The sequence below is a fragment of the Anser brachyrhynchus genome (genome assembly GCF_964034855.1).
Source record: "Anser brachyrhynchus genome assembly, chromosome: 5".
In the NCBI taxonomy this organism is placed as follows: Eukaryota; Metazoa; Chordata; class Aves; order Anseriformes; family Anatidae; genus Anser; species Anser brachyrhynchus.
The window spans coordinates 19,970,974-19,994,277 of record NC_137699.1 but is presented as its reverse complement, the minus strand read 5'-3'; the positions used below and the strand labels follow the sequence as shown (position 1 = coordinate 19,994,277).

Genomic DNA, 23,304 nt, shown 5'->3' with positions numbered 1-23,304 from the left:
GATGGCAGGCTGTCAGCCCCGAATGTGTATCAGAGTTGGAGTAACAATCCAGAAGATGGCAAAAATTCATTTGTTTTCCTTCTCTCTTTTGTGCTTGCTCCAGTCCAAGTGAGGTTCGGGAGCTTTGGGCCCGGCTACGAAAGGAGCGCCCGGAGCTCTTATCCAGTTTTGAGGAGTTTCTGTTGCGCGTTTCATCGTACATCAAGGAGGTGAATCATGAGAAGGAGTCTATGGAGCAGGCACTGAAGCGGTAAGGAGAACATCATGGCCAGCTGCTGTCAGGAACCAGCTGGTACTTGGATGCAATTTCGTGTGTTATGTTCTTCCTCAAGTACGAGGGGAGACTGGGTTACAGGACATGGAGATTTTTCTTGTGGTAATAAAATGACTCTTTATCTCGACTTAATTGCCACAGGTTTGTTTTGCATCAGTGCACACCCATGACGTTTGGTCTGGTTAAAATCCCACTCAAATAACTTTTTGGCAATGCTGCACAGCTGTTAGTAGAACTCTTTCCACCACCTCTCCTGTTTTCTTTCTGCATTCTCTTTCTCTCTCCTGACAATGCACCTTTCCTTTTGTAGGAAGGAGACAGACCATGACCGAGAAGTCAGGTGCCTTTATGAAGAAATGGAGCAACAGATCAAAGCAGAAAGGGAGAGGATAATCTGCCAGGTACCTCGTCTTTCTTGGCTGAAGTCAAACTTTCTCTGGTCTGAAGCAGGGGAGGTGGCTCATCTGGCCAAGGAACAGCTCTTAACTGTGCTGGGTGTTACATCAGCAGCTGTGTGTCTTTACCTCTGCAGGAAGCTCTGAGACATGACAGGAGTAACCTGCTCCAAAAGGAACTGCGCAGCAAAGAGCAGGAGCTGGAGAAAATTCTCTACCGACAGAAGAAGGTAACAGGACCCAAAGCCTTTCTAAAGCATATCCCCTTTTACTGTCTTTCTGTTAAGACCTTTTCTGTCTGAGGGTGGTTTTCATCAGCTGACACTTAGTGGTGGCTAGTCTAGTTGTCGCCTGTCCCTGAAAGTGTTGAAGTGGATTGGTTTGTCCTCAGCTGAAGTGTCGTCCTGTGACATCCTGGCTACTCATCTTCCTGTCTGGTTGGGTTTCTCTTGTACTTTGCCTTGCCTTTATTTGGCAAGGAAAATGGGGTGAAGATTTGGAAATTGTGAGTTTGGAGCCTTTTGCGGTGTGTAAGAAAGGTGTGTATGCACATGCAAGAGCCAAATTTCGATAGTTTTTCTTCTGCTCCAGAATAACCCAGAGGGAACAGTTCTGTGACGCTTTGAGTTGTTTGTGCTGCATACTTGCATTTCAGCATCTGATGACGTACCGATTAATCAGTCAATGAAAAGATCAAAGCAGAAACTTTCCATTGGCTTTCCGTCCCTGGTATGTGCATTTGTATGTGATGGTCCGTTCTGGGTGTCTTTCCTTTCTTTGAAAAACCGAGACCCCTGCAGAAACAAGTCATGGGAGGTGCCTGGAAGGTGCTGGTGATTGGAGGAATCCAAGCTGGATATCTGGCCTTGAACACCTCCAGGGCTGGCACATCCACAGCTTCTCTGGGCAGCCTGTGTCAGGGCCTCACCATCCTCTGAGTGAAGAATTTGCTCCTAACCTCTAATCTACATGTCCCCTCTTGTAATTTAAAACCATCCCCCTTCTTTCCCTGCCCAAGCAAAAAGTCGTTCTCCAATCTTTTTTATAAGCCCCCTTTAAGTACAGAGAAGCTGCAATAAGGTCCCCCTGGAGCCTTCTCTTCTGTAGGCTGAACATCCCCAGCTCTCTCAGCCTTTCTTCATAGAAGAGGTGCTCCAGCCTAAGAGCATCCTCGTGGCCTCCTCTGTACCCTCTAACAGCTCCACATCCTTGTGGTGCTGGGGCCCCCAGAACTGGATGCAGCACTCCAAGTGGGACCTCACGAAGGCAGGGCAGAGGGACACAATCACGTCCCTCCCCTGCTGGCCACTCCTCTGGTGATGCAGCCCAGGATGCAGGTGGCCTTCTGGGCTGCAAGCTCACACTGCTGGCTCATGTCGAGCTTTTTGTCCACCAGAACCCCCAAGTCCTTCTCTGCAGGGCTGCTCTCGATGACTTGACCTTAACCCTAACCCTTGCCCTCATTAGGTTCACGTGGGCCCACTTCTCCAGCCTGTCCAGGTCCCTCTGGATGGCGTCCCTTCCTTCTGCTGGATCGCCTGCACCACTCAGCTTGGTGTCTGTCATCTGCAAACTTGCTGAGGGTGCGCTTGGTCCCACTGTCCCTGTCATTGACAAAGACATTAAACAGCACCAGTCCCGAGACAGGCCCCTGGGAATTATTCTTGAGACACAAAGGTACAATTGCTAATAGGATTAAGGAAACGGAGCATTTGCCTTAAGAGGAGAAACTAGGAAAACTTAAACCTAACTTTGGAGAGAAGGAGGCTGAGGGAAGGTATAACAGCTTTACGGACTCAGGATGGTGTTATATATTATTATATATAATTATTATTACTATATGTTATATTGTATAATGTAGTGTGTAAAACATGTTGGTATTATTATATATAATTACATATTATTACATAATTATATATAAAACATAAGATCCGCGTGGAAGTATTATTCCCTAAATCCCACAACAGCAGAGGCGAAGGACACTCAGTGAGACTAGTATGAGATTGGTCTCGAAGAACATACTTCTTTATAAGGGGACTAGCGAGCTGCATTTTTTTGCCACAGGAGGTTGTAGAGGAAAGCAGTATCAGCAGTTCGAGAATGGATTGGACAAACTAATGGACAGGAGCCTGTAAACATGAAAAGGAGAAATAATCAGGGACGGAGATTCTTGTCATCCCTAGTCCAGGTACTGTAGGCACTGGGGATGGAGGTCGTAGTGGCTGTCTAAACACGTTCTTCCTAAATAGTATCTCCTTGTGTTATGGATCAAGGCAGAATATGGGACTCTGTGGAGACTTTCTTACTCAAATGAACATTTCTGATGCCTTTAACTCCGAGGCTCATACCAAGCTACATGGATAATCGGGTCCCTCTTGTGGTGTAAGGCCAGTATTGTGATTGTGCTGTTCTGCAGTATTGTTTGAGTACAGACAAAATAAAACTGGAGAATTCTTTCTGACAGAGAATTCTTAGGGAGGGGCAGGTGTTTTAATTAAAGCCTGTCCTCTGGCTTATTGAAAGACCCAGAGGCCGTGGGCTGGTGTTGCTGTTTCTTACTCTGAACTTGACTGCTCAGCATATGTGGCTGGGCTCAAATTTTCCGTGATGTCCAAAGGACTGGAACTCTCCAGACAAAGCTGGGCATGACTTGTGCTTGAAGCCTCAGTGGGGAGAGATGTGGGGCTTGTGTTTCAGGGAACGTAGGAAAGGTGAGCTCTGATCATGACTGTTGTATATATGCATTTGCAGAGAGCAATAGGAAGGAGAAAAGCTCTTTATCTTGTCCACAGTGTGCTGCTTGCCTTTCCCTCAGAGAGTCTAGCGAAGGGTGCAGAAAAGGCAGGCTTAAAGCACGCATGGATTTCCATTTCCATAAGAGTACCTGCTCTGTGGTGAGATCGCATCTCACTGTGCCTGACTTTCTGTCTATGGGGTAAGAAGTTGTCACAGATGGTGTTTAAAGGGCTAAACTTGTCTGTGTGTGCGGGCAAAACATTTAGTAACAGACAGCTTGTGCAGCCTGGGTAATTGCGAGCATGGAAGCGGAGTGTTCGGTTCAGGTTGTGGGTACCACAATTTCTGCGTAGCACCAACTTCAGCAGAGGGCTCTGTTTAGCTGGCATGGTTAACTGGATACTGATGTGTCAGTACGTTCCTCCTAGCGATGCCCTGCTCATCTGAGACGAGGGAATTTGACTGCTGCATCCATCCCGGACTCTCTCCCAGACTGTGCCAGCCATTTGTGAGGAATCACATCACTTGTGGCAGCAGGCTTTGAACTTCCCAGGTCAGGCCTGTTTGTGCTGGTGCCTTGTTGTGCTCTCCGGAGTGGCACTGTGCCCCAGTGGTGCTTAAACACCACCTCTAGCCCGAGGTTCTGTCTCCAACAGTAGAAAAGGGCACCCAGTCACTTAACTTCCCTTATGTCAGCAGTGTGACATACCCCAACACCTCGATGTATCCCCTTTTCGGCTTAGGAAATCCTTAAACCAGACGATGCATTTCAACAGCTATGCTTCCCTCAATAGCCCCTGCTTCCACCCTTATTTTTCCAGTCCTCCTTTGACCCCCATTTGCACTCTGATTTCTGCAGTGCCCGGTAGCAGCAAGTTCCTCACGCTGCCTGAAGCGCTTCCTCAGCTGTGCCTGACTAATTGTGCTGCTTGCTCCCCAGTGCTGGCACTGATGAGACATAATTGCTTCCAGTTCACCTTCCTGGTACCCCTGGTGGTGTTGTAGACCTGAGTTGTGTTTTCCTACCTTCTGCCTCGTTTACATCTGCTCTTTCAGGTTATTTTTACAGTCATGACTGTGGCACAGAGCCCTTCCTCTCTGTGTTTAACACCTCTTCCTCCTCCTCTCCCATTACAGCTGGAACATCAGCTGCAGTCTCTGAACTCGGAGCAGCTGGAGACCCGTGTGCAGAATGAAAGGCTCCGGCACCTGAATGAAAACCTGCTGGAGGAGCTGGAGAAAAGCAAATGGGAGCTGGAGGCTGTGAAGGGGCAACTACAGAAGCTCCAGAAAGAGGCCCAGCTTGAGCAAGAGCAGAAAGACAGGTAGGAGTGGGCAGGGAAGGGGCTGTGTGGGCTGTCTGAGCAGGAACCCAGGCAGAGAAGGAAAGGTGTGCAAGTAGCTAAAGAATAAGGATCTCTAATTAGAAGCCATGGTCTTGCAGAAGATTGTCTGTTTCTTCTTGAGGAAGAGAGGTAACGTGCAGTGGTGTTATGGGCCTAAAAAGGGTGCGTTACTGCTACCTCCCACTGCCTTTAGTGAGCAACAAGTATGTTCATTGATATTTGGCTTTAAAGGCACTGTAAAAATGCAAATGTTCCTCAGCCTTAAGGAGGCTTCTCCTTGTCGTTTCCAGTTCATCACTGCCTCCGTAAAGTTCCTACAGACCCTATGCTAACCAACTGTGTTCCTGTTTCTGGGCTTAGTTTAATAATACTCAGCTGCAACACTGGCGTGTTTCGCTCCCAGCTGGCAGTGAGCATCCTTCCCATCCCTAACAGCTGGGGAAACTGGAGTGTGAAGGGGGAGATGGGTTCCCTGCCCTCATGCTGGAGGAGAGTGGGAGAGCTGTGGTCCCAGCTCCCCTGGCAGTGCTGCTTCCTCTGAGTCGTCCTGGCATGGGACAGGCCCTTATCTTTGTGAATATCACGTGTGTCCCTGAGAAAGGGATCTTTGCATCTCCTCTCCTGTTGATTCATCTCTTTTAAATTCCCTTCACCCAGGGATGTGTTCAGAGTCTCCAAGAACATGCAGAAAGAGAAACAAAGCCTCCTTCGGCAGCTGGAGCTCCTCAGGTAAGAACAGGACTGGAGACAGAAGTCGAGCTCTCGTGCACGTCAGGGACTCAGATCAGACCCTGCTTCCTTCCTCGGGGGGGCCCAAACGGCTGGCATGGTCGATGGCCAGTTTGGGGGTAGGAGTGGAGGGTTGGCCGGCCTTGTGAAGTTCATTGCCTGCTTCACTGGCAGTGCTGAGGTCTTGTTTCTCCCACAGAAAGCTATGGGAGTGTACTTGGTAAGTGCTCACACTGCTTGTTTTTCTAGGCCCAGACCGAGCAGTTGCAATCTGGTCAGCTCCAGCAGGGCACAGGCTGTGTTATTTTACTGAGTAATCCCTCCAGTTGAGGAATTTAGTTTTCCCTGCTGACTAAAGGGTAGCATGCAGAGCCTGTTACCTGAGCTGGGATACTTGGAAATCCCAACATACTCAGCAATAAGGAGCATCTGTATTTGTGCCCCAAGTTCCCTTCCCATTTAGCTTCCAAACGTCAGCCTTTACCACGTTTTCGGTGACTGCTTCATTGTCTCTCTCCTGTGTCTTCCTTTGGAGCAGAGAGATGAACAAGAAACTTCGAGATGAGCGAGACACTTTCGAAGCGAAGAAGCCGGTTAGTCTCAGAAAGAAAATCCTAATTCCCAGTCACCCTGCTTTCATCTGCTGCTGTTGCTGTCACCACATGGGGGCCTCTCCCTTCCACGGGGGACACTGACCTGACCTCACAAGTCTTGGTGTGGTGCTTAACACAGACTTCGCGGCACCCCTGGAGACGAGCTCTGCTGGTTGCTCTTTCCAGCTGCCCGGGTGTAACCCAAGGCATGTTAGCTTGTGACTGTAACGCAGCCGCGGGCAGGGCTGAACGCGTGCTGCCTGCTGCACGTGCTGGGCCTGTGCTTTTGGGCAGGATTTGGGCACGTGCAAGGAGGGGAGCGAAGCTGCATGCGTTCCTGGAGCTGGGTGGTGAGGAAGAAGATGGATTCCCAGGTGTGCTGCCTGCTGACCCGGGGTGGAGGGGCACGGGAGGGTTTCAGAGTTTCTCTGACCCCTTGAGTTTGTAGTAGATGTGTTCAGATGTTCCTCGGTGGCAGCTCCCCGGTCCTGTGGTGGAGGTGCAGCAATGAGCCTTGTATCAGAGGGCTAGGAGAAAGCAGGGTCCTCTGAGCCCTGGGGAACATCTGGGACTGGCAGTGCCATCTCTGGCCTTTCCCAGACGAGTACAAATATGTGATCTGTTTTTAACTATTAGTTTTTCATGAAAAAGTCTTGTTCACAAATGTCATTGCTGAGGCTGCTCTGTGCCCATCTTGGACCCACCCCTGCTGCCGTGCACCTTTCCTGGCTGTGCCACCGTGCTGCACTTGAAGACCTGGAAGCAGCTGGCTTGCAGTGATGAGAGGCAGCAGCGGGCTGAGAGAGACTTTTCTGGCTGGTGTGCGAGGGAACGAGAAAGGAAGCACAGGGAGAGTGCCTGGATAGGAGACAGTACGCTGCAGAGGGGAAGCTGCTGGGGGAGAGGCTGGAGTTCACCTCTAAGTAGAAAAGCGCCTGTAGAAAATACCTCCAGTAACTGTTTTGGATGGAGGTGAGGTGTGTGTGCATGTGCCTGTGCGTGTTTCTGAAATCCGAGGGAAGAGCTTTTTTAAAGCTGCTCAGTAAGCGTGTGTGAGTGTGTGTGTATGTGTGTGCCAGGGCTTCCTCTTTCCATGTGTAATGCTTCAGCAGCTGCTGGGTTCCCGTGGGTGGGTGGGTGCCCCACGGAGACCGCGGTTCAGGTACGTGCCTGTGTGCGCCAAGTTTGTCTGCTTCTCCTTTCTTCTGTTCTGCTTTCCTGCTGTGCCCCACCTGGGGCTGCTCTGAAACATGGCAGCTGCAGGCGGACCCAAGAGAGGGCCTTGCAGAGAGTCGTGGTGTAGAGGAGCCACCTTCTCCTTCCTCTGCTGGCACTAGGGATGCAGCAGCAGGGTGAACTCCTGCTGCCACCTTTGCTCATCTTGCATGGCTGTGTCATGCTGGGCGGACGAAGCCTGTACTGGAATAAGGTTTTTTCCTTTGTCAGCCAGGACATCTCGTTGGCCATTCTCGTTTCAGTCTGCAGGAAAACAGGGCTCCAGGGGATTGCAGAGACGCTGCTGTCGTCACGCACCTGCAGAAGATCTGCTGTCCAGCCTGTCCCGCTGTCAGAGGGAGAGGAAATAGCAATCCTTCTTGCAGCAGCAAAAAGGAGAGTCCAGCCTTCTGCTGTGGATCCCTATTGCGTGACGCTCTCTGGCAGAGAGTGTCGGTGCTTTCACAAGCTAAAAAGAAACATAAGGCCTTAATATCCTCTCTTAGTGCTGGGAAGGGCTATGTTACTTCTCTGAGATGAAGGTATGACAAACAGCGGTTCTTTCATAGCAATGACTTTGAAGTGGTTGGAAGGAGGCGTTGGGCTGCACGTGGCTGACAGCAACCCAGCCGCTGCTCCTTTGCACTTCTCAGTGCCCAGCTTAATACCTTGCTCTTCATAAGAGTTTCTGGCCTTGCCGGGGTGGGCAGGCCTGGCCCCACAGCATGGCGAGGCATGGTTTCACCCCGGTGGCTAGGTCACAGATAGGAACGTGTGGCTATTTCAGCCGGTGTGCAAACCGCTGCTGGGTGCTTTTAAGACCCAGGTTCTGCTTTGCACCCACCCAGCTATGGAGCTACCCTTGTGTGCTGCATGTTGACAAAGGTCTTGCCCTGAATGAGCAAATTTCATGTCTGCTCATCGCGAGGAGTGTTTTGGAACTTTGACTACACTGGACGTACATTTGTATTTCACCGATAAACCAGAAGATACTTTTTTTTTTTTTTTAAACTTTCCCATCCAAAATGCTTGCATGTGTGCTGTTCCCTTGTGGAATCCTCGCTCTCGTGTCTTGTACAGCTGTGATGTTGCGTCTGTCCCTTTACCATCGCTGTGAAAAGCCAAATGTTCCATAGACCCGGCAGGCCAATAAAGCATGGCAGAACCAATGGCAAAACACACCCCGTTGTTTCTCCTTTCTTCCCCAGGTACGTACTCCGCAGGCGGCCGCTTCCCCTCTCGGTAGGGCAGTGCAGTAGCAGGTTGCCTGGGCGTCCCTTTGTTCTGTAGGTCGCTTGAAGACTGCAACTCAGCTGAACCTTGAGTGGGCCATAATGTGATTTCCTCATTTCCATGGGTCTGGAGTGCCCTTGAGCAAACCTGCTGTTCTCAGCACAGACCCTGAAAACTTCCTCCTCCATCCTTGCTGGGGAACCACTGGCTGGCTGGACCAGAAACACCATTGCAGAGCAGTGGCTCTCTGTGTTGGATAGCTTCTGTGGCTCAAGCTGCTCCTAAACACCACTTTTATATGTAATATTTTCCTTTTCCTTTAAGTTCCCTGTTGCGTGAGGCCCTCTGAGGAGTCCAGAGTGCCTCCTCTTGTTGAATTGCACTCTGGTAAAGGTGCCGGTGGGGTTCTGGCCCACAAAGCAGCTTCTTCAGTTTTTGCCTTATAAGATGAACCTGGGATTATTGAAGAAATAATCTCCCCTGGGCTGTAGGCAGCACAAAGGCAGGCCTGTCAGGAGCTGCCTGCAGCGTTTGGTCGCCTCAAAACTGCTGCAGATCCAGCAGGCTGTAGACTCCTCTTTTTTTCCCTACCTTTACCCCAAAATAACTTGGGAGGATGTGTCAGAAATCTCCAGGCTTCCAGAGGGAGTACGTCTCCCTGCTCCCAGTGCCGGGGTGGTGGCACCCTGCCACGCTGTCTCTCGCTTGGTGTTTTTTTGGGTATACAGAGCAGTTCAGACAGAGCGTGAGAGGGGGAACAAGGCTTTAGCGTGGCCCTGGGGAGAGCCGGCGGGTCAGTCCTCACTCCGCCACAGGCTCCCCTGCGTGATCTCAGCAGATCGCTTCTCTTTGACCCTGGGAATGAGAAGCTGCTGTAGCTGGGGGACGAGGGCTGTGAGAGCTGTTCTGCTTTCCCCTCCTCGGGGAAGGCGCTGAGCGCCGGCTGTAGGGAGCGCGAGGAGGTAAGTAGGAGGGAAGTGTGGCGATGTGTGCCTGAGGCAGAGCACGTGCGTTGCCCTTGGCAGAGCAGGCTCCTTTCTTTCCTGTGGTGCTTGTGTGGCTGTGGGTGAGTACCCGTGGAGCAGGGGGTTGGCCTGTCCCACAAAATACCAGCATTATAAAAAGGCAGGTGGGGAAAGAGAGAATCAGCCATGATGCACAGCAGCGAGCGAGCCACAGAAAGGAAAGCTCTGGCTGGCAGAGGCAAACTACAGCTTGAGACACTGTCATTTTCTGATGGACTTTGTTGCAAAGGGGAAAGTGGTGCCTTCTGACGCGAGTTAAGTGAGCTGAACTGAGAGGAGCAAACCCTGCGCTCGTGTCTGTTGAAGCTGGTGGGGCACCACCGCTGCTCCAGCCCTGCGCTCCCAAAGCGGCCTGCGGCTGCAGCAACTGGTTAAACTGGGGCCGCCCAGGTTGCTGGGCCGCAGTGACATTCCTCACCCCTTCTCTTTTCAACTTCCAGGCGCCTCAGAGCAAAAAGCCCCTCCTGAAGAAGGGGTCAGTGCTAGGCAGCTACCTGCAGGACGACAAGCCAGTCAAACGGTTAGACGGGCCTCTCTCTGTGTCGTGGTCGTGGTGTCGCTCTGTCCCCGCTGGAGCACCCTGTCGGTCCGTCCGTGTGCCCTGTCTGGTCCCACGCCTCGGCGCTGTCTGTCTGTGGGAGCACGGGGGGGACGCAGCCCGGCTCGAAGCTGAGGGTGCTGTCAGTGGGCACAAACACGTGGTGGTGGCCGCCTCTGCACGCAGCAGTGGGGGGGCAGCCTCTAACTCCTCCTGAAGCTATGGGAGTGTTTGTGGGATGGGAATCAAGGGGGCTGCCTCCGAGTCGGGCAGATCCATTAAAGTTGGATCATCTCGCCGGTGCGTCTGCTCCTCCTCAGGCAGAAACCCTGCCCACTGGGGCATGGCGGAGGGCAGGACTCGGAGCGCTTCAATCACCGAGCGTCACCTCGGCTGTGCCGGCATTAACCATCAGCCCTTGTGAGCTGCGTGTGCCAAGCACGCCTGGTTTGGCCAAAAGCCTGGTTTGCAAGAGAGAGCCTGGCTTGGAGCTGGATCTCCCCGGCATCTGCCAGCCCCAAACAGGATTTGGAGGTGGCACGCTTCCCTCCTTTGTACCAGGTCTCTGCAGATGGCTCCCGTCCCCTCCCAGTTGCTCCTGGTGCCAGCCAGAGACGCGGGTCAAGGCTCAGAGTTTCTTCCAGCTTTAACTCGCCCTCAGTGCTTGCAGTTCAGTAAGAACTGAGCTCCAGGCTCATGGACTGATTGCAAACCAGGTGAACTGTGGAGCGGGGCCGATTGTTTAGCCCTGGCTGGGAGCTGCTGGGCTAGGTCTGAGACAGAGCTCCTTCATAGCTGGGTGACTGGCAGGCGTGGACCAAACACCTTTTTTTTTTTTTCCCTTTCTTCCCTGAAGAGGCTTTGGAGTCTCAGCCTCTCATTGATGCTCCTCCAGCTGGCCCTGGAAGATGGGGCCCGTTCCCCAGAGCCTGAGCCCAGGAGGATGCGTCTGTTCTCCGTGGGGAGAGGTTCCAGCTGCCCAGCTCCAGATTTGGGGAGATGCAGGGAGGATGACCAGGGATGTGAGCTCCACTAAACAGAAAAAGCCCAGGCTTGGCCGCAGGTGAATGTTGAGGTGTGGGCACAGGCATGAGAAGAAGGGAGTTGTTGCCTTGATTTCTGCACCAGTAGGAAGGGGGAAATGTTGCAGAGAGAGGTGGGATGTGCTACCTCTCTACAGAGTGACTGCAGTAAGCCTTTGGGCTCTCTCTTCTTTGCTTCCAAGTGCAAGCTGGTGTCCAGCAAAGGTAACGGAGATCTCTGGTGCATAAAGCCTTTGAGTTCTGAGTCTTCTCGCTCCCTTCTTCTACTCCTTTAACCACGGATAGCCAAGGCTGAGTTAAGATGCTTCCTTGCTCCTTGGCGATGATTGCAGTAGTTTACGTCTGCTATTCCTAGCTGTAATTTGAAGACTGTCCCCCCCCTTACCATGTCTCTGCCCCCACTGCGTGGCACGTGCATCAGCCTGCCCTTGTGTAGGCACAGGCACAGCGCCTATTCCCCAGCACCACGTCTTGGGCAGAGGAGCCCTGGGGGTTTGTTGCTGTTGAGAGCACAGCGTGGCTGGCAGGAAGCTTAAAAAGAGAAAAAAGAGAAAGGTTTTGGGGTCATGGCTCCCTGATGGCACTCCAGTGCCAGGTGGAGCAACATGGGAATGGTTTGAGTGTGCTCTGCTGCTGCCTGGCCTCAGCACGGCTCTGCTTCAGCAGTGTTTGGAAGTCCTGGAGCTTTGCTTTGTGGAGCACGGCTGTGGGCCTTCAGCAGAGGGCAGTAACATGCATGTACAAAGAGCTTTTGGTTTGTTTCTATGTTTGTTTGTTTTTAAACCTTTCTTCTGCTGCCACCTTTGTGTACTTTGCCTCGTTTTTCCGTACTGGGGGAAGTAAGAGGCAAAGGATCCGTGAAAAATCCAGAAGGCGGGGATTTTTTATTAAAATTAATGAAATATATGTCAGCAGATACGAGCACAGCATAGCTCAAGTGAGCTGTGTCTCTTCCCCCAGGGGTGCTGCTGGTGCCTTAGTCCCAGGGAATGTGGGGGGGGTGTGTGTGAGGTAGAGTTCCTGCAAGCAGTGTGCGCGCACTAATTGGATCGCACTGGTTGTTTGGGGAATTTGCAGCCCCCTCCTCCTTCTCTTTCCTCCCCTCCAAACCCCATTTCTGGTGCCTTTGGGCTTTAATGCAGACAACTGGCCTCTGCGGACCTTCCTATCGCCTTCCCAGTGGATATGGCAATGGAAGAACCCAACAGGAAGAACTGTAAATACTTCCCAGGCAGCGAGTCGTGGCTGAAGACAAGAGAAGGAGGCAGCACGAACTTTGGGGAGAACAGCAGAGCCAAGGAGAGCTGGCCAGTGGCAGCAGATGCTGAGAGGTTGAAGGTGACTTTGAAGGGTGATGCTGACTGTAGAAAAAGTGCCGATGGATTGGATGATGCTCCATTGCCTCCTAGAGGACAGCCTGTTGGCACCGAAACCAGGGTGAGTCTGACTACTTGGGGTTCAGGCTCCGTAAATTTGCAGTACAGTTCATGTTTTTTTGTGATTTAATGCCTAAACCAAAGCACAGTCCGTAGCTGGGCTTTTCAGAAGTGCATCCCTTTCTTCTATTGTAGCTCCAGGTGCTGGAACCAGCCAATTGCTCCCCGGATCGTATCTTCAAAGTGGTGTTTGTCGGGAACTCCGGCGTTGGTAAGAGCTCCTTCATCCACCGCTTCTGCTATGACAGGTTCTTGGCTGAGCTCAACGCAACCATCGGTACGTAATAGGGCTCCTGCCTCATCCGAGTAAGAAGGATGGGGAAGTTGGCCTGGAGATGGTCTTCTTTTCCATCACTTTAGCCCAGACATCTCCTAACCTTAAAAGTAAAGGTGGTGCCTCTCCCAGTTTTGGGTCAAACTGGAAGTTTCCCTGACCTAGTATTGATCTTGCTCATTGGCCTTGCAATGGCAGGCAGCTCTCTCCCCATCCTGTCTTATGATTGTTGTTACCTCCCTGACAGGTGTTGATTACCAGGTGAAGAGTCTGATGGTGGATAACACCCAAGTTGCTTTACAGCTGTGGGATACAGCTGGACAAGAAAGGTAAGCAAATTCTGTGAGGGTTCCCCACTGCCAGGCTCAGCATAGAAAAGAGGAGGAAAGGGAAAGGAATGTGTGCACCTGGATTCAGTCCTTAGGAAAATCGCTAGCTTCAGGACCAGAGAGTGCCCAGCAGCTATTTCAGTGCTGGACCTGCAGCAAGGGTCTCTTCAGAGACGCTCGAAGTTGTGGCTGCAAAGCAGGGCCTGGAGAGATGGCTTTAGGGACTGACAGAAAAATCATTTTCCATACGTGCTGTGGCTTCAGGTAGTCTGCCCATAAATCTCTGTGTGATAGGATTCAGAGCTCCTCCAGTCCACAAAGCTCTCCTGTGTCAGCCTGCTTCTGGAAAGAGCTGCAGGACAGGGCCGTAGCATAGGGTAGAAATGATATCAAAAGCGTAGGCCATAACTAAAAGATGTCACCAGCACTGTTGGAGAGGGTCAGAGAAGTAGAGGACATGCTTCACTCTCACCTGCTGCTAGACATGAAGACCCACCACTACCTCTGTAAATTATACTTTATTTAGGATGTACTTTGAAGCTTAAGATCAAAAGCTTTTGCAAGGGGGCTGCTAACCTCAGAGCCAGGCAAGAAGAAGTATTGGTTGTTTTATGCTAAATACGGACCAGGCCTTTGGGAGGCAGCTGAAGTCAAGGGAATATGGCAATCCTGAGCTGTGCCGACAGAATAGCGATGCTGTCTGCCTCAGCCAGCTAGACCAGTAGGACGCTCTATTGAAAAGTGAACTCTTTCTTCCAAACTCAAGGTTCACGCTGAAGAGATCAAGATTTCTATTTAAGGGGACTACTGTGGGGTTTTTTTGGTGCTGAAGCTGAGCAGGAAGTTGTTAGGACATGAAATGTGGCTGTTTACTGAGGCCAGGTTGCATCAGAGGCCAAACTCAATATATTGGCTCTGCAGAAGAACCATTAGAGTATGCCCCTGAAGCGTTAGCAGGTCTTAGATGTGTACTTGCAGGAAAGAACTTGGCTCAGCGCTGATACTGAATAGGAGGTTTGGAAAGAAGCCAAAGCTTTCCTTACCTCTAGAGAAATATGAATTACTTCTAACTGGAGGGGCCCGACTGAATATCCTACGGAGGAGACAGAAGAACTTCTTGGAGCGGGAAGGGGAGAGCTCCTTGGTGACTCCCTGAGGCTGGTTCATGCTGCATTTTATGTTTCTTCTGGAGCATTTAGCCTATCCTGTAGCTGCAGAGGTGCACCCGGGCTGCCAAAGACACAGTCTGTGCTTTCTCAGTTGGGGCAGCTGCCAGAATGCCATGCCCTTAGCGGAGAGAGACAGAACAGACTTCAGGCAATCGGCTGAAGGGTCAGGGGGGTCACGACTTGCTGTGGGTTTTCTTGGCTCTTAATAGAAAAGGAGAGCTTGTTATCTGTGCAGGGCAGAAACGCACAGCTGCCTGCTAAGATCTCGTACTTGTGCCGCATTTAATTCCATCAGTTTGCATGCAATGTGATGTTATATCATGGCCTATCACAAACTGCTTACAGGTTTTAAGCTCTTTTTAAATTATTATTATTTATTATTGGAGTTTATTCCCAAAATACAAGTCTGTTGTTCTAACAGGTACCCACAGGACAAAGTAGATGTCTGGTGGGAATTTCTCCTGGAAATTGCGTCTAACTGCTGAGTTTATGTATGGCAGTATCACTTTGTAGATTTAAAACTGGAAACAGACTGTACTGATGCTGAGATCTTAATTGCTGTTTTGGCAACACTGGGGCAGACATTACGCACGCCTAGTTTATTCTGTGGTACAGCTTAGTCTGCAGATTCTTCCAGACTTTAGAGAAAGATCACGTTTTTTCCATCCAGTTCCCTTTTTACAGGTTATTACCTCTTCTTATCCCACCTAAACACTCTTCTGTGTTTCTTTTCCAAATCTGGAAAGGCCTTCCTTCCTGCTTTCTCAGCGCGGTGTGTTTGGAAAGACTCCTGCTCACTCGTGGCTGCCTGGTCTGCTGCACAGATAGGGTCTCAAAGGCCCACGGACTTGACCTATTTGTCACCAGTCCGTGGGCGCCAGCCCCAGGGGATGCATCGCACGTGCAGGAGCTGCCAGCCCTTGCAGGGAGCCTGCGCTGAAAGTCAGATAATCTCCTTCTGTTTCTTGTCATTACACGCCTCGTGGTTCTGAGGGTGCCTCTGGTTTTGTTGGGGCTCAGGTTCCGGAGCATCACCAAGCAGTATTTCCGGAAGGCGGATGGCATTCTGGTGATGTACGACGTTACGGCCGAGTGCTCCTTCACGGCGGTGCGCAACTGGATGAGCAGCGTCCAGGTGAGAGCGGGGCCTCGGCTCGCGGTGCTGGTGGTGCTGCCTCTGCCTGGCGCTGGTCTTGCTCCAGTGCTCTGCCTGGGAGCGATGTTCTGGGAGGCCTCGGGAGGTCCTGGTGGCCTTGGGAAGAGGAATTGTGGAAGCAGATGTTACGGGTGCTGACTGCGGTGGTGAGTATGGGACCAGAGGCTTGTTGAAGGTACCACAAAGCCAGTGGCAGCGTGTTTCGGTACTCCGGTAATCCCACCCATTTTCACCTGCAAACTCTCATCGAAAAGCATTCATCTGTGGCTCGTCTCTGCAAGCAGAGACAAAAATACCTCTGTATAATTTAAATACGTTGTGTGCAGATGGCTCAAAGTTGAAGGGAAATAGTCAAGAGTTGGTTTTGTCTTCATCATGTTGAGTCTCGAAAACCAAGTCCTAAATGGAATAAATGAGCATAGGATGGAGGCTTCTAGTACTGTAACTTTCACAGGCCTGTTGGGGGAGAAAAAAAAATTATCTATTTCTTTGGACTTTAAAAGATCAAAGGTTAAGATTTTCAAAAGTAGCCTCTGAAAATCAGACTCCTTTCAGGAAGGTTAAACTGAGCATGCAGAATATCAAAGCACCCCAAATCTGTAACCTTTAATAATCTCTCCTCCTTTCTTTCTCCCATCTTAGTACTTTTCTTGCTTTGAAACCTAAACTCTTCAGGTACTGTAAGTCATCCAGGGCAGTCAAGTTTGGAAATAACTTCCAGCCCCATCCTGCAGTCTTACTCTGGTGATGGATCTATAGGGAGTTTTACCAAAGGTAACGGGCTCCGGGAATCGCCTAGAAATAAGTTACTGCAGAGACTGTAAGAGCTGGAATCTGCTCGGCCTCTTACAACTTGGCCAGAGGGTTTTCAGTAAGGGACGGCTGAGCTTAGAACAGCACGTCAGAGGAATAGTACTACACGTACAGCAAAAAATTTAGAACTGAAGTCCCGCCTGGTCTTAAATGCAGGTTGCCCTATAGGCTGCTGGACTTTTCTTTGGGCTTCTTATTTCCCAGAGAAGAATTTATTCCCTGCCTCCCCTCTCTCAGCATCCCGGCTGCACACACCAAACATTTGAAATATATTCCCATGGTTTAAGCTTCCTTCCACAAGTCCCTGGGGCTACTTGAGGAACGGCCCTTTAGTGTGTTTGAAGGGAATGTTTTGGCAGCTCCTTCAGGGACCCTAATCCTGCTGCCACTGAAGTCAGTGGCAAAGCTCTTGTTTGCATGAGCTGGAACAGGATCTGCTTCGAGATATTTCTGTCCCTCAGCTGAGTCCCTAGGGTGCTTTGCTCTGTTTCTTTTGCAGGAAGGTATCGAGGATGGAGCTGTGGTCTTTCTGCTTGGAAATAAAATGGATGCTGCACAGAGAGAGACCCGGCATGTCCCCAAGGTGGAGGGGGAAAGGCTGGCGAAGGTTCGCCTCTGTGCTCCCCTGCTCCACCTGCCCAGCAGCCTCCCTCCCGCTCCAGAGCAACCTGGAGCCATTTCCCAGTGCGGTACCTTCCTTGCCCACCCCAACACAAACACGTACCGAGGTCCCTGTGGTACCAGGGAGGATGAGGTGGGGACCAGCACATGACGGACAACAGCCCTGGGGGCATGCGCATGCATTTCTCTTGAGGCTCGATGCCTCCTTGCAGGGATGCTTAGTTTTTTTCTGAGGGGAGAGCGCGTGGCTGCTTTCCCACTCGAGGGCCCACGCGATGCATCCTGGTGGTGAGGGTGGGCCAGCTCCCAGGGGTGCGGGTGCACGGTGGGGTGAGCTGGCAGCTGACGTGGGTGCGTGCTGTGCTCTCTGGCAGGAATACAAGGCTGTCTTCTACGAGTGCAGCGCGATGACCGGCTATAACATCATGGAGCCCATGCTGCACATGGCCAGGTCAGTAACGGGAGCAGGATATTTCCCCGGCTGTAGGTCCCTGGTGCGGGCTCTCCTAGGGAATGGGCAAGGAGAGGCGCTGTCAGACTGACTTTGCCGTGTCACTAAAAACACCTGGAGCAATAGGTGCTTCCCCGCTGACTCCAGGGCCCTCATCTTCTGTGGCTGGAGGGCACCAGGCATAGACTGGACATCGTCGCGTGCAAATCTTCCTCTGGTGGAGCTGTCTGTTGAAAAGTCAGGAACTGAATTTGAGCACTGCATCACAACTGGGTGTGCTATCCCAGATTTTAAGTTGGCATTTTCACTTTGCAATCTACACGTGCTTCTGTGGAGGGCGGAGGGGTTCTTCCTTGCTAAGCGTTACAGAGACTGTGATATTTTGGGAATAATATCTTTCTTGCTAAGGATAAGATAAAGTTACGGGGGGGGGGACGCTTTGCAAGGCTGAAGGAGGTTTGCACTAAGATTTTTAGTTTTTAAAAAAGCAAATGTTTTTGAAAAATTCTTTGAAATTTAGAAAAAATTTGAAAAATTCTTTTTCTTTTATCCCTTCCTCTCCTGCTATAACACCTCAGTTAAGTTCACAGCAGGACTTGGCTGTTTATTAACTGGGATGATTTACTTAGACAGATAAATGGTGTGTCCCGTAGCGCACGCCTTCGTGCTCATTTTGCGTGTGTGGTTTATCTAGCCCAGCTCCCAGAGAAGCCCGGTCTTTGGTCCACTCTCTTCTTACAATCCTAACTGGCCCTGGATGATGGGCGAACAAAGAGCGCAGTCAGGTGCCACAGCAGGAGTAGCTGAGTAGTTTGATTGTGTTCTCGGTCTGTGCTGCTTGTTCCAGGTTGCTGACAGCACAAGAAGACAGGCAGAGGGAGAATGCCCTGCAGCTGGAAGATGTCAGCAGGAGGAAAGGGTGCTGCACGTGAGGCACATCAACGTGTCAGCAAGAGACGCGTGTGTCAGCACCAGTTCATGAAGCTGGGATTCCTTTGGAGCAAGCTGAATCCGATGGTATCGGGTCTGCAGAGACTTAGGGAAGCTGCAGCTTTTCCCCATCTGGGAATTTCAAGGCACTAAATCAGGCCAAAACGTACGTGTGCTCTGTACTGCTCCATTTCCCACCTCTCACACAGCCCTGGTCTCTGCTTTCTTGGGGGAACTGGGCTAGTCTTGGCACAAACTACATCTTCTGTCCAGAGTGGTCACTTCCTTGTAAAACGCCGTTTCCTTTTGTTTCTGGCACAGTGGCCTAGCAACAGCATGGAGGATGCGGTGGGAGCTGTGTTAAATAGATTATTTTAGTGTAAGAAATAAAGAGAGAATTTTAAATTTGGGCTAACTCCAGGTAGTGATCCTTCTGTCTCAAAGAGCATCCTCCTCCTCTCGGTTCTGTAAGAGCAGAGCCCAGCTGACAGCTCGCTGAGCTCAATGGGAGAGCCTCCGTCAGTCCCTGTAAGATCTGAATCCGGCCCCGCACTTGCTGGGAAATTTGCTTTAACTTGCCAACACCGCAGTTAACTGATTCCATATGTGGACATACTATGAGCTGATAAAACCATTCATCCCAACGTCTTTCCTCGCTTTGTTACCCTCCTTCTCGTGCTGTTTACAGGACACAGAGCGTTGCCCTGAGACTCGCGGGTGACTGTGGTGCTGGCACCTATTGCAGGCGCTGTGCCGTACCTCCCGGGGCCATATATAGCCTGTTTTAGGGCTGAGTGCTGCCTGCTTCCTCCCATTCTCTTATCCTTTCCGGAAAGGTCTCCAGCAGTTAGGAGCTGACATATCCGCAGTTCGTACGTGGGCTGGAATCACGAGGCAGCTGCCTCAGCTGTGAAACGTACCTAGTGGAGCTTTTGCTCCTTTTCCTTATGAAGGGCCCGAGCAAGAGCAGGGCTGAGGTAGGATCTGGCCCTACAAGTGCCCCTCTCGGCTGCTCTGGCTCTGCGGGACGCTGTGTAGCTGCTGCTGTGCCTGGGCACGGAGCCCCTGTGTCCCTTGGGGTATGATGCTTTCTCTGTTTCACAGCTCTGTTGCTCTTAATGCCTTGTGGGTTTCTCCTTGAACCCGTTTCTGCATGTGACTGTGAAATCTTGGGCACACGACATGATACTGCAGCTATGAAACAGTTCCCCAACCTCGCAGCGTAGGGAAGGCCTATATTTTTCCACTGGCTTTCCTCTCTGGGGATAAGGCATTTACTCTGACTCCGAATGTCTGTTTATCACACAAATTTCTCTGGGAACTTCCCAGGCAGGGATGTGCTCTGAGTCACCTACAGCCCATCAGCATTACAGAGAATTTCCATGGTTCCTCCCTGTGCCATTTAATCCTGAAAGGAAGAAGATTCTCTCCAGAAGAGCCAGATTTCTGGTTAAAAGGAGCAGCTAAATGTATTACGTTTCTGCTCGGCCCTTGCTGCTGGCTGGCTGGGGCTCATGCTGTTGTACAGCTGGTGGGTTTAACTGCACAAATGCCTTGTAGGGACCGGGAAGCAGTGAGTTAGGGGAGGCCTGAAGGAACCGAGGCTGCTGGTTTTGAGCTTAGGGTAGCACCAGCAGTGGAACTGCTTGTGTCTGTGAGAAAGGATGTTTGGGAAGGGAAATCTAATCCTAGAAATCACCTGTAATATTTAGACTGCCCTGCAGTGGATCCACATCCCAAACGCAGATGTGGATTTCTTGTGTTCTAGCTAATGTGGCCGTCAAGAAGCATAGGTATTATCCCCCGTTAAATGGGTCAAACCCACTGCCTGACTTGCAGGAGCTGCTGTCAGTGATCCACCTGCATCGTGCTCCAGTCGCAGGTTAATAAGGAGCGGCACCGAGAACTGGTGTCTTTGGTCCAGGCACATCGATAACGTTAACATTTACTTACTGCAGCAGCATCCTGGGCAGGATTTGGGAAGCTGCTGCAGAAGGAAGAGAGCAGCATCCAGGCTGCTAACGTGGTCTGAACGTGCACCTCCCACGCTGCATGCAAAGCACGTGAAAGATAAAGGAGTGAAATATAGCTGGCACACGAGTATGGGACACTGTGTATTACCATCATGGGTGTTGTCATACTACAGTAAAAACAAAGAACTACCCCCCTTTTTTTTTTTGGTGTACAACCTTAAGTATGTTTTCTTAGTGTGCAAGCAGAGCGCAGACAATAAAGAAATGCTGTCTTGCAAATGGTTGTGTTGAAAGAGATTTTTTTCAGCAGCTGCAGGAGATTCGGTTGCCTTTTTTAGTTGCCCACTGTAGCATACAGTGCTCAGGAAGTGCTGAGCGCTCTGTCCCCGGTGGTGGTGCACACAGGAGGTTTATAAGTTACAAAAGCAGGGAGAGAGTTGATCAGAACCCCTTGTTTCAGAGGCAGCACAGGAACAATTTGTCTCCTGTCTTGTTTTTTTTTTTCTCTTTAAAGCAGGCAGAGCCTGGCTGATAGGGAAGGCAGAGCAGGGAAGAGGGAACTGGGAGAACTGGGGCCATTGCAGAGCCTTCCGAGAGGGCACGTTGTCTCCTTGCATCTATACTTGTAGAACTAGACGTATTTGATAATATCCCATACATCTTGCTCACCAGAGTTAGGAATTTCATAGTTCTTAATCCCTGTGCCCTACGTTTGTTTCGATACATTTGTGTATTTACAGAACTATCTATCTGTAGCTTTGGCCAAAGCAATTAATACTCATTTCTCGTGCTACAGCCAGCACAGGGAGTAGTTAACTATAACTTTTTTTTAGCAGGGACAAGGTGGAGTTTTGTTTCACCCATGACAAAGTGGCACAGAGGTCGAGCAGGTTGCATGTGGACAACAGTAAGCACCAGGGTGGGGTTTATTTTGGATGCCAGACCCATGCTATTTCCCATCAGCAGTGGATGTTCAGCCACTTCCAGGAACGCAGGGCTCATCACACGTAATGGTTTCTTGGGAAGATAAACAGCATCACTCCTAACACGTCCTCCTTCCTTACTCAAGCTTTTATTGGTGAGCATGATGCCGTATGGAGCAGGTCTTTGGTTGCTCCGGGGCAGCTGTGCTGGCTCTGTCCCCTCTCAGCTCCCGGTGCACCCCCAGCCTCCTCGCTGGCAGGGCAGCATGAGAAGCAGAGCCAAGGACTTCCCTATGTAAGCATTACTCTGCAACAATGAAAACGTCAGCGTGTTATCAGCATTATTCTCATCCTAAATCCAAAGCACAGCACCATACCAGCTACTATGAAGACAATTGACTCGATCCCAGCCAAAACCAGGCTTTCATCAGAATCTCTCCTGCCTCTGAACGGAAGCCCCGGGAGCAGCCACACTCTGCAGGTGACTGATGGAAACTCCAACATAAATAAAAACCAAATAATAGTGATACCCTAAGGTGGTATGAGACAAGGGAGGATGAAAAATAGACTCTGCCTGGGGGCTTATTCCTGCACTGCATTGGCTGCGGTCTCTTAGTGGACAGGTGACTTTTTGCACATAATCTGTAAAGCATTTTGGAATCCTATCACAAGAAAATACACTTACAGCCTGAGAAACCTATCCTGGCACGTGCAACAGTGCAGCTGTGTATACAATCAGAGCTAGGAGCAAAGGAGAAAAAAACAGCTGCTCTGACAAGCAGCCACAGTCCCACAAAGCCCTGCACACAGGCAAATGGACCCTGCTCTGCCTTGTGTTTCACTTGGCTTTTTTGTGTTAATATGTTAAGGATAAGCACAATAGGATTAGCCTGACAGCATCTATTTCAAAAGCCAAAACGGGGCTGAGGAGAGCGCAGTAAGCCATGGGACTAGGCTTAAAGCTTTCCCATGGGACAAATGCAGGAATCCCAAAGGCTTGGGATGTTTGCTTTCTTCTGCCTATGACTGCGCTGGATAAGATATTGGGGGGAAATGTACTCAGCTTGGGGAATGATAAATGGCATTGCTAGAAAACAAACAAACAAGCAAAAGAACAAAACCAAAAAACCATGAGGGCACATGAGGATCCTGATTCTCTGCTGTCACCTCCACTTGAACAAACTGGAGATGTGCAGCATCTTCCACCCATCTCACGTGCCTTCCTCTCGGGACCAGAGGCCTTGGGGGGCTGACTGGGGTGCCTGAAAAGAAACCAGGCAATGCAGGGCTCCCCTTGCAAAGGCTTGCACCATCTATCAGCGATTAAGCACATGCAGCTGGCTTTTTCACTGTGGCTTTATGGAGTGCCTCTGCTCCTTTCAGGCAGCTTGTTCATGGGGTGCTGCTGGCACCCCGAGGCATGCCAGGTGCAACTGCTCACAGTGGCTCACCAGCCGCTGTAGAGCCACTTTATTCCAGCAGCTTGAACTCCAAAAGATAGTTTCCACCTAAACACATTTAATCTGTTCCTGTGGGGACCACGCAGTCTCTTTCTGGATTATTTTCTGACCATTGCCATCTACTGTTCACGTATTTTCACACTCTTTACTTATTAATTGCTTAGTGCATGCATATATATATATGTATATATATAGAACAAATACTTAAGCTTTGTGTTTAAATGTATCTTGTAGCTTGTGCTATCTACCTTTAAATACTCTATTTGTAAATCTGCTCAGCTCCAGTAAGATCCGCAATACTGCAGCTCAGAGCTTGGTTAGGTCGCTCAGCCTGCTCATTACTTATCTGTTTATGAGTCACGGTGAATTTTCAGTCGGTGCAGTTAGAGTAATCCGGCTCCAGACTCCCCAGGCCCGCAAGGCATGCTTTATGTGCATATCAAGCCAAGCAGTTTAATAAGGCCCTGATCCTGCAAGCACAAGAGTAGCTGCCTGCTTCTTCTGAAGTGAATAGGCTATGGTAGAACTATGAAAATTGCAGTAAAATTAGTTTGTTTTCCAAGGTTAATATATAATTAAACGTTCACAGGGATTACATTTGTGCAGTTCTGGGTAGAGGTGGTGGTGGTGGGTCCTACTGGT

The 23,304-nt window shown here is 50.4% G+C and overlaps 1 protein-coding gene across 2 annotated transcripts in view; it reads left to right on the top strand.

Moving 5' to 3' along the window:
- CRACR2B (calcium release activated channel regulator 2B) overlaps positions 1 to 20,884 on the top strand; it is a 41,879-nt gene extending 20,995 nt beyond the window's left edge. The window contains exons 5-19 of one of the 2 annotated variants that reach the window (XM_080593840.1): positions 104 to 250; positions 585 to 675; positions 807 to 899; positions 4,543 to 4,730; positions 5,409 to 5,480; positions 6,019 to 6,073; positions 9,987 to 10,066; positions 10,980 to 11,147; positions 12,270 to 12,564; positions 12,699 to 12,840; positions 13,085 to 13,166; positions 15,356 to 15,470; positions 16,804 to 16,911; positions 17,300 to 17,376; positions 18,224 to 20,884. In XM_080593840.1, coding sequence (XP_080449966.1) covers positions 104 to 250; positions 585 to 675; positions 807 to 899; positions 4,543 to 4,730; positions 5,409 to 5,480; positions 6,019 to 6,073; positions 9,987 to 10,066; positions 10,980 to 11,147; positions 12,270 to 12,564; positions 12,699 to 12,840; positions 13,085 to 13,166; positions 15,356 to 15,470; positions 16,804 to 16,911; positions 17,300 to 17,376; positions 18,224 to 18,308 — 1,798 coding nt within the window. In that variant the 3' untranslated portion in view covers positions 18,309 to 20,884. The remainder of the gene's footprint in view (positions 1 to 103; positions 251 to 584; positions 676 to 806; positions 900 to 4,542; positions 4,731 to 5,408; positions 5,481 to 6,018; positions 6,074 to 9,986; positions 10,067 to 10,979; positions 11,148 to 12,269; positions 12,565 to 12,698; positions 12,841 to 13,084; positions 13,167 to 15,355; positions 15,471 to 16,803; positions 16,912 to 17,299; positions 17,377 to 18,223) is intronic. The other variant, XM_080593841.1, reaches the window with a different exon arrangement.
- The last annotated feature ends 2,420 nt before the right edge of the window (positions 20,885 to 23,304 follow it).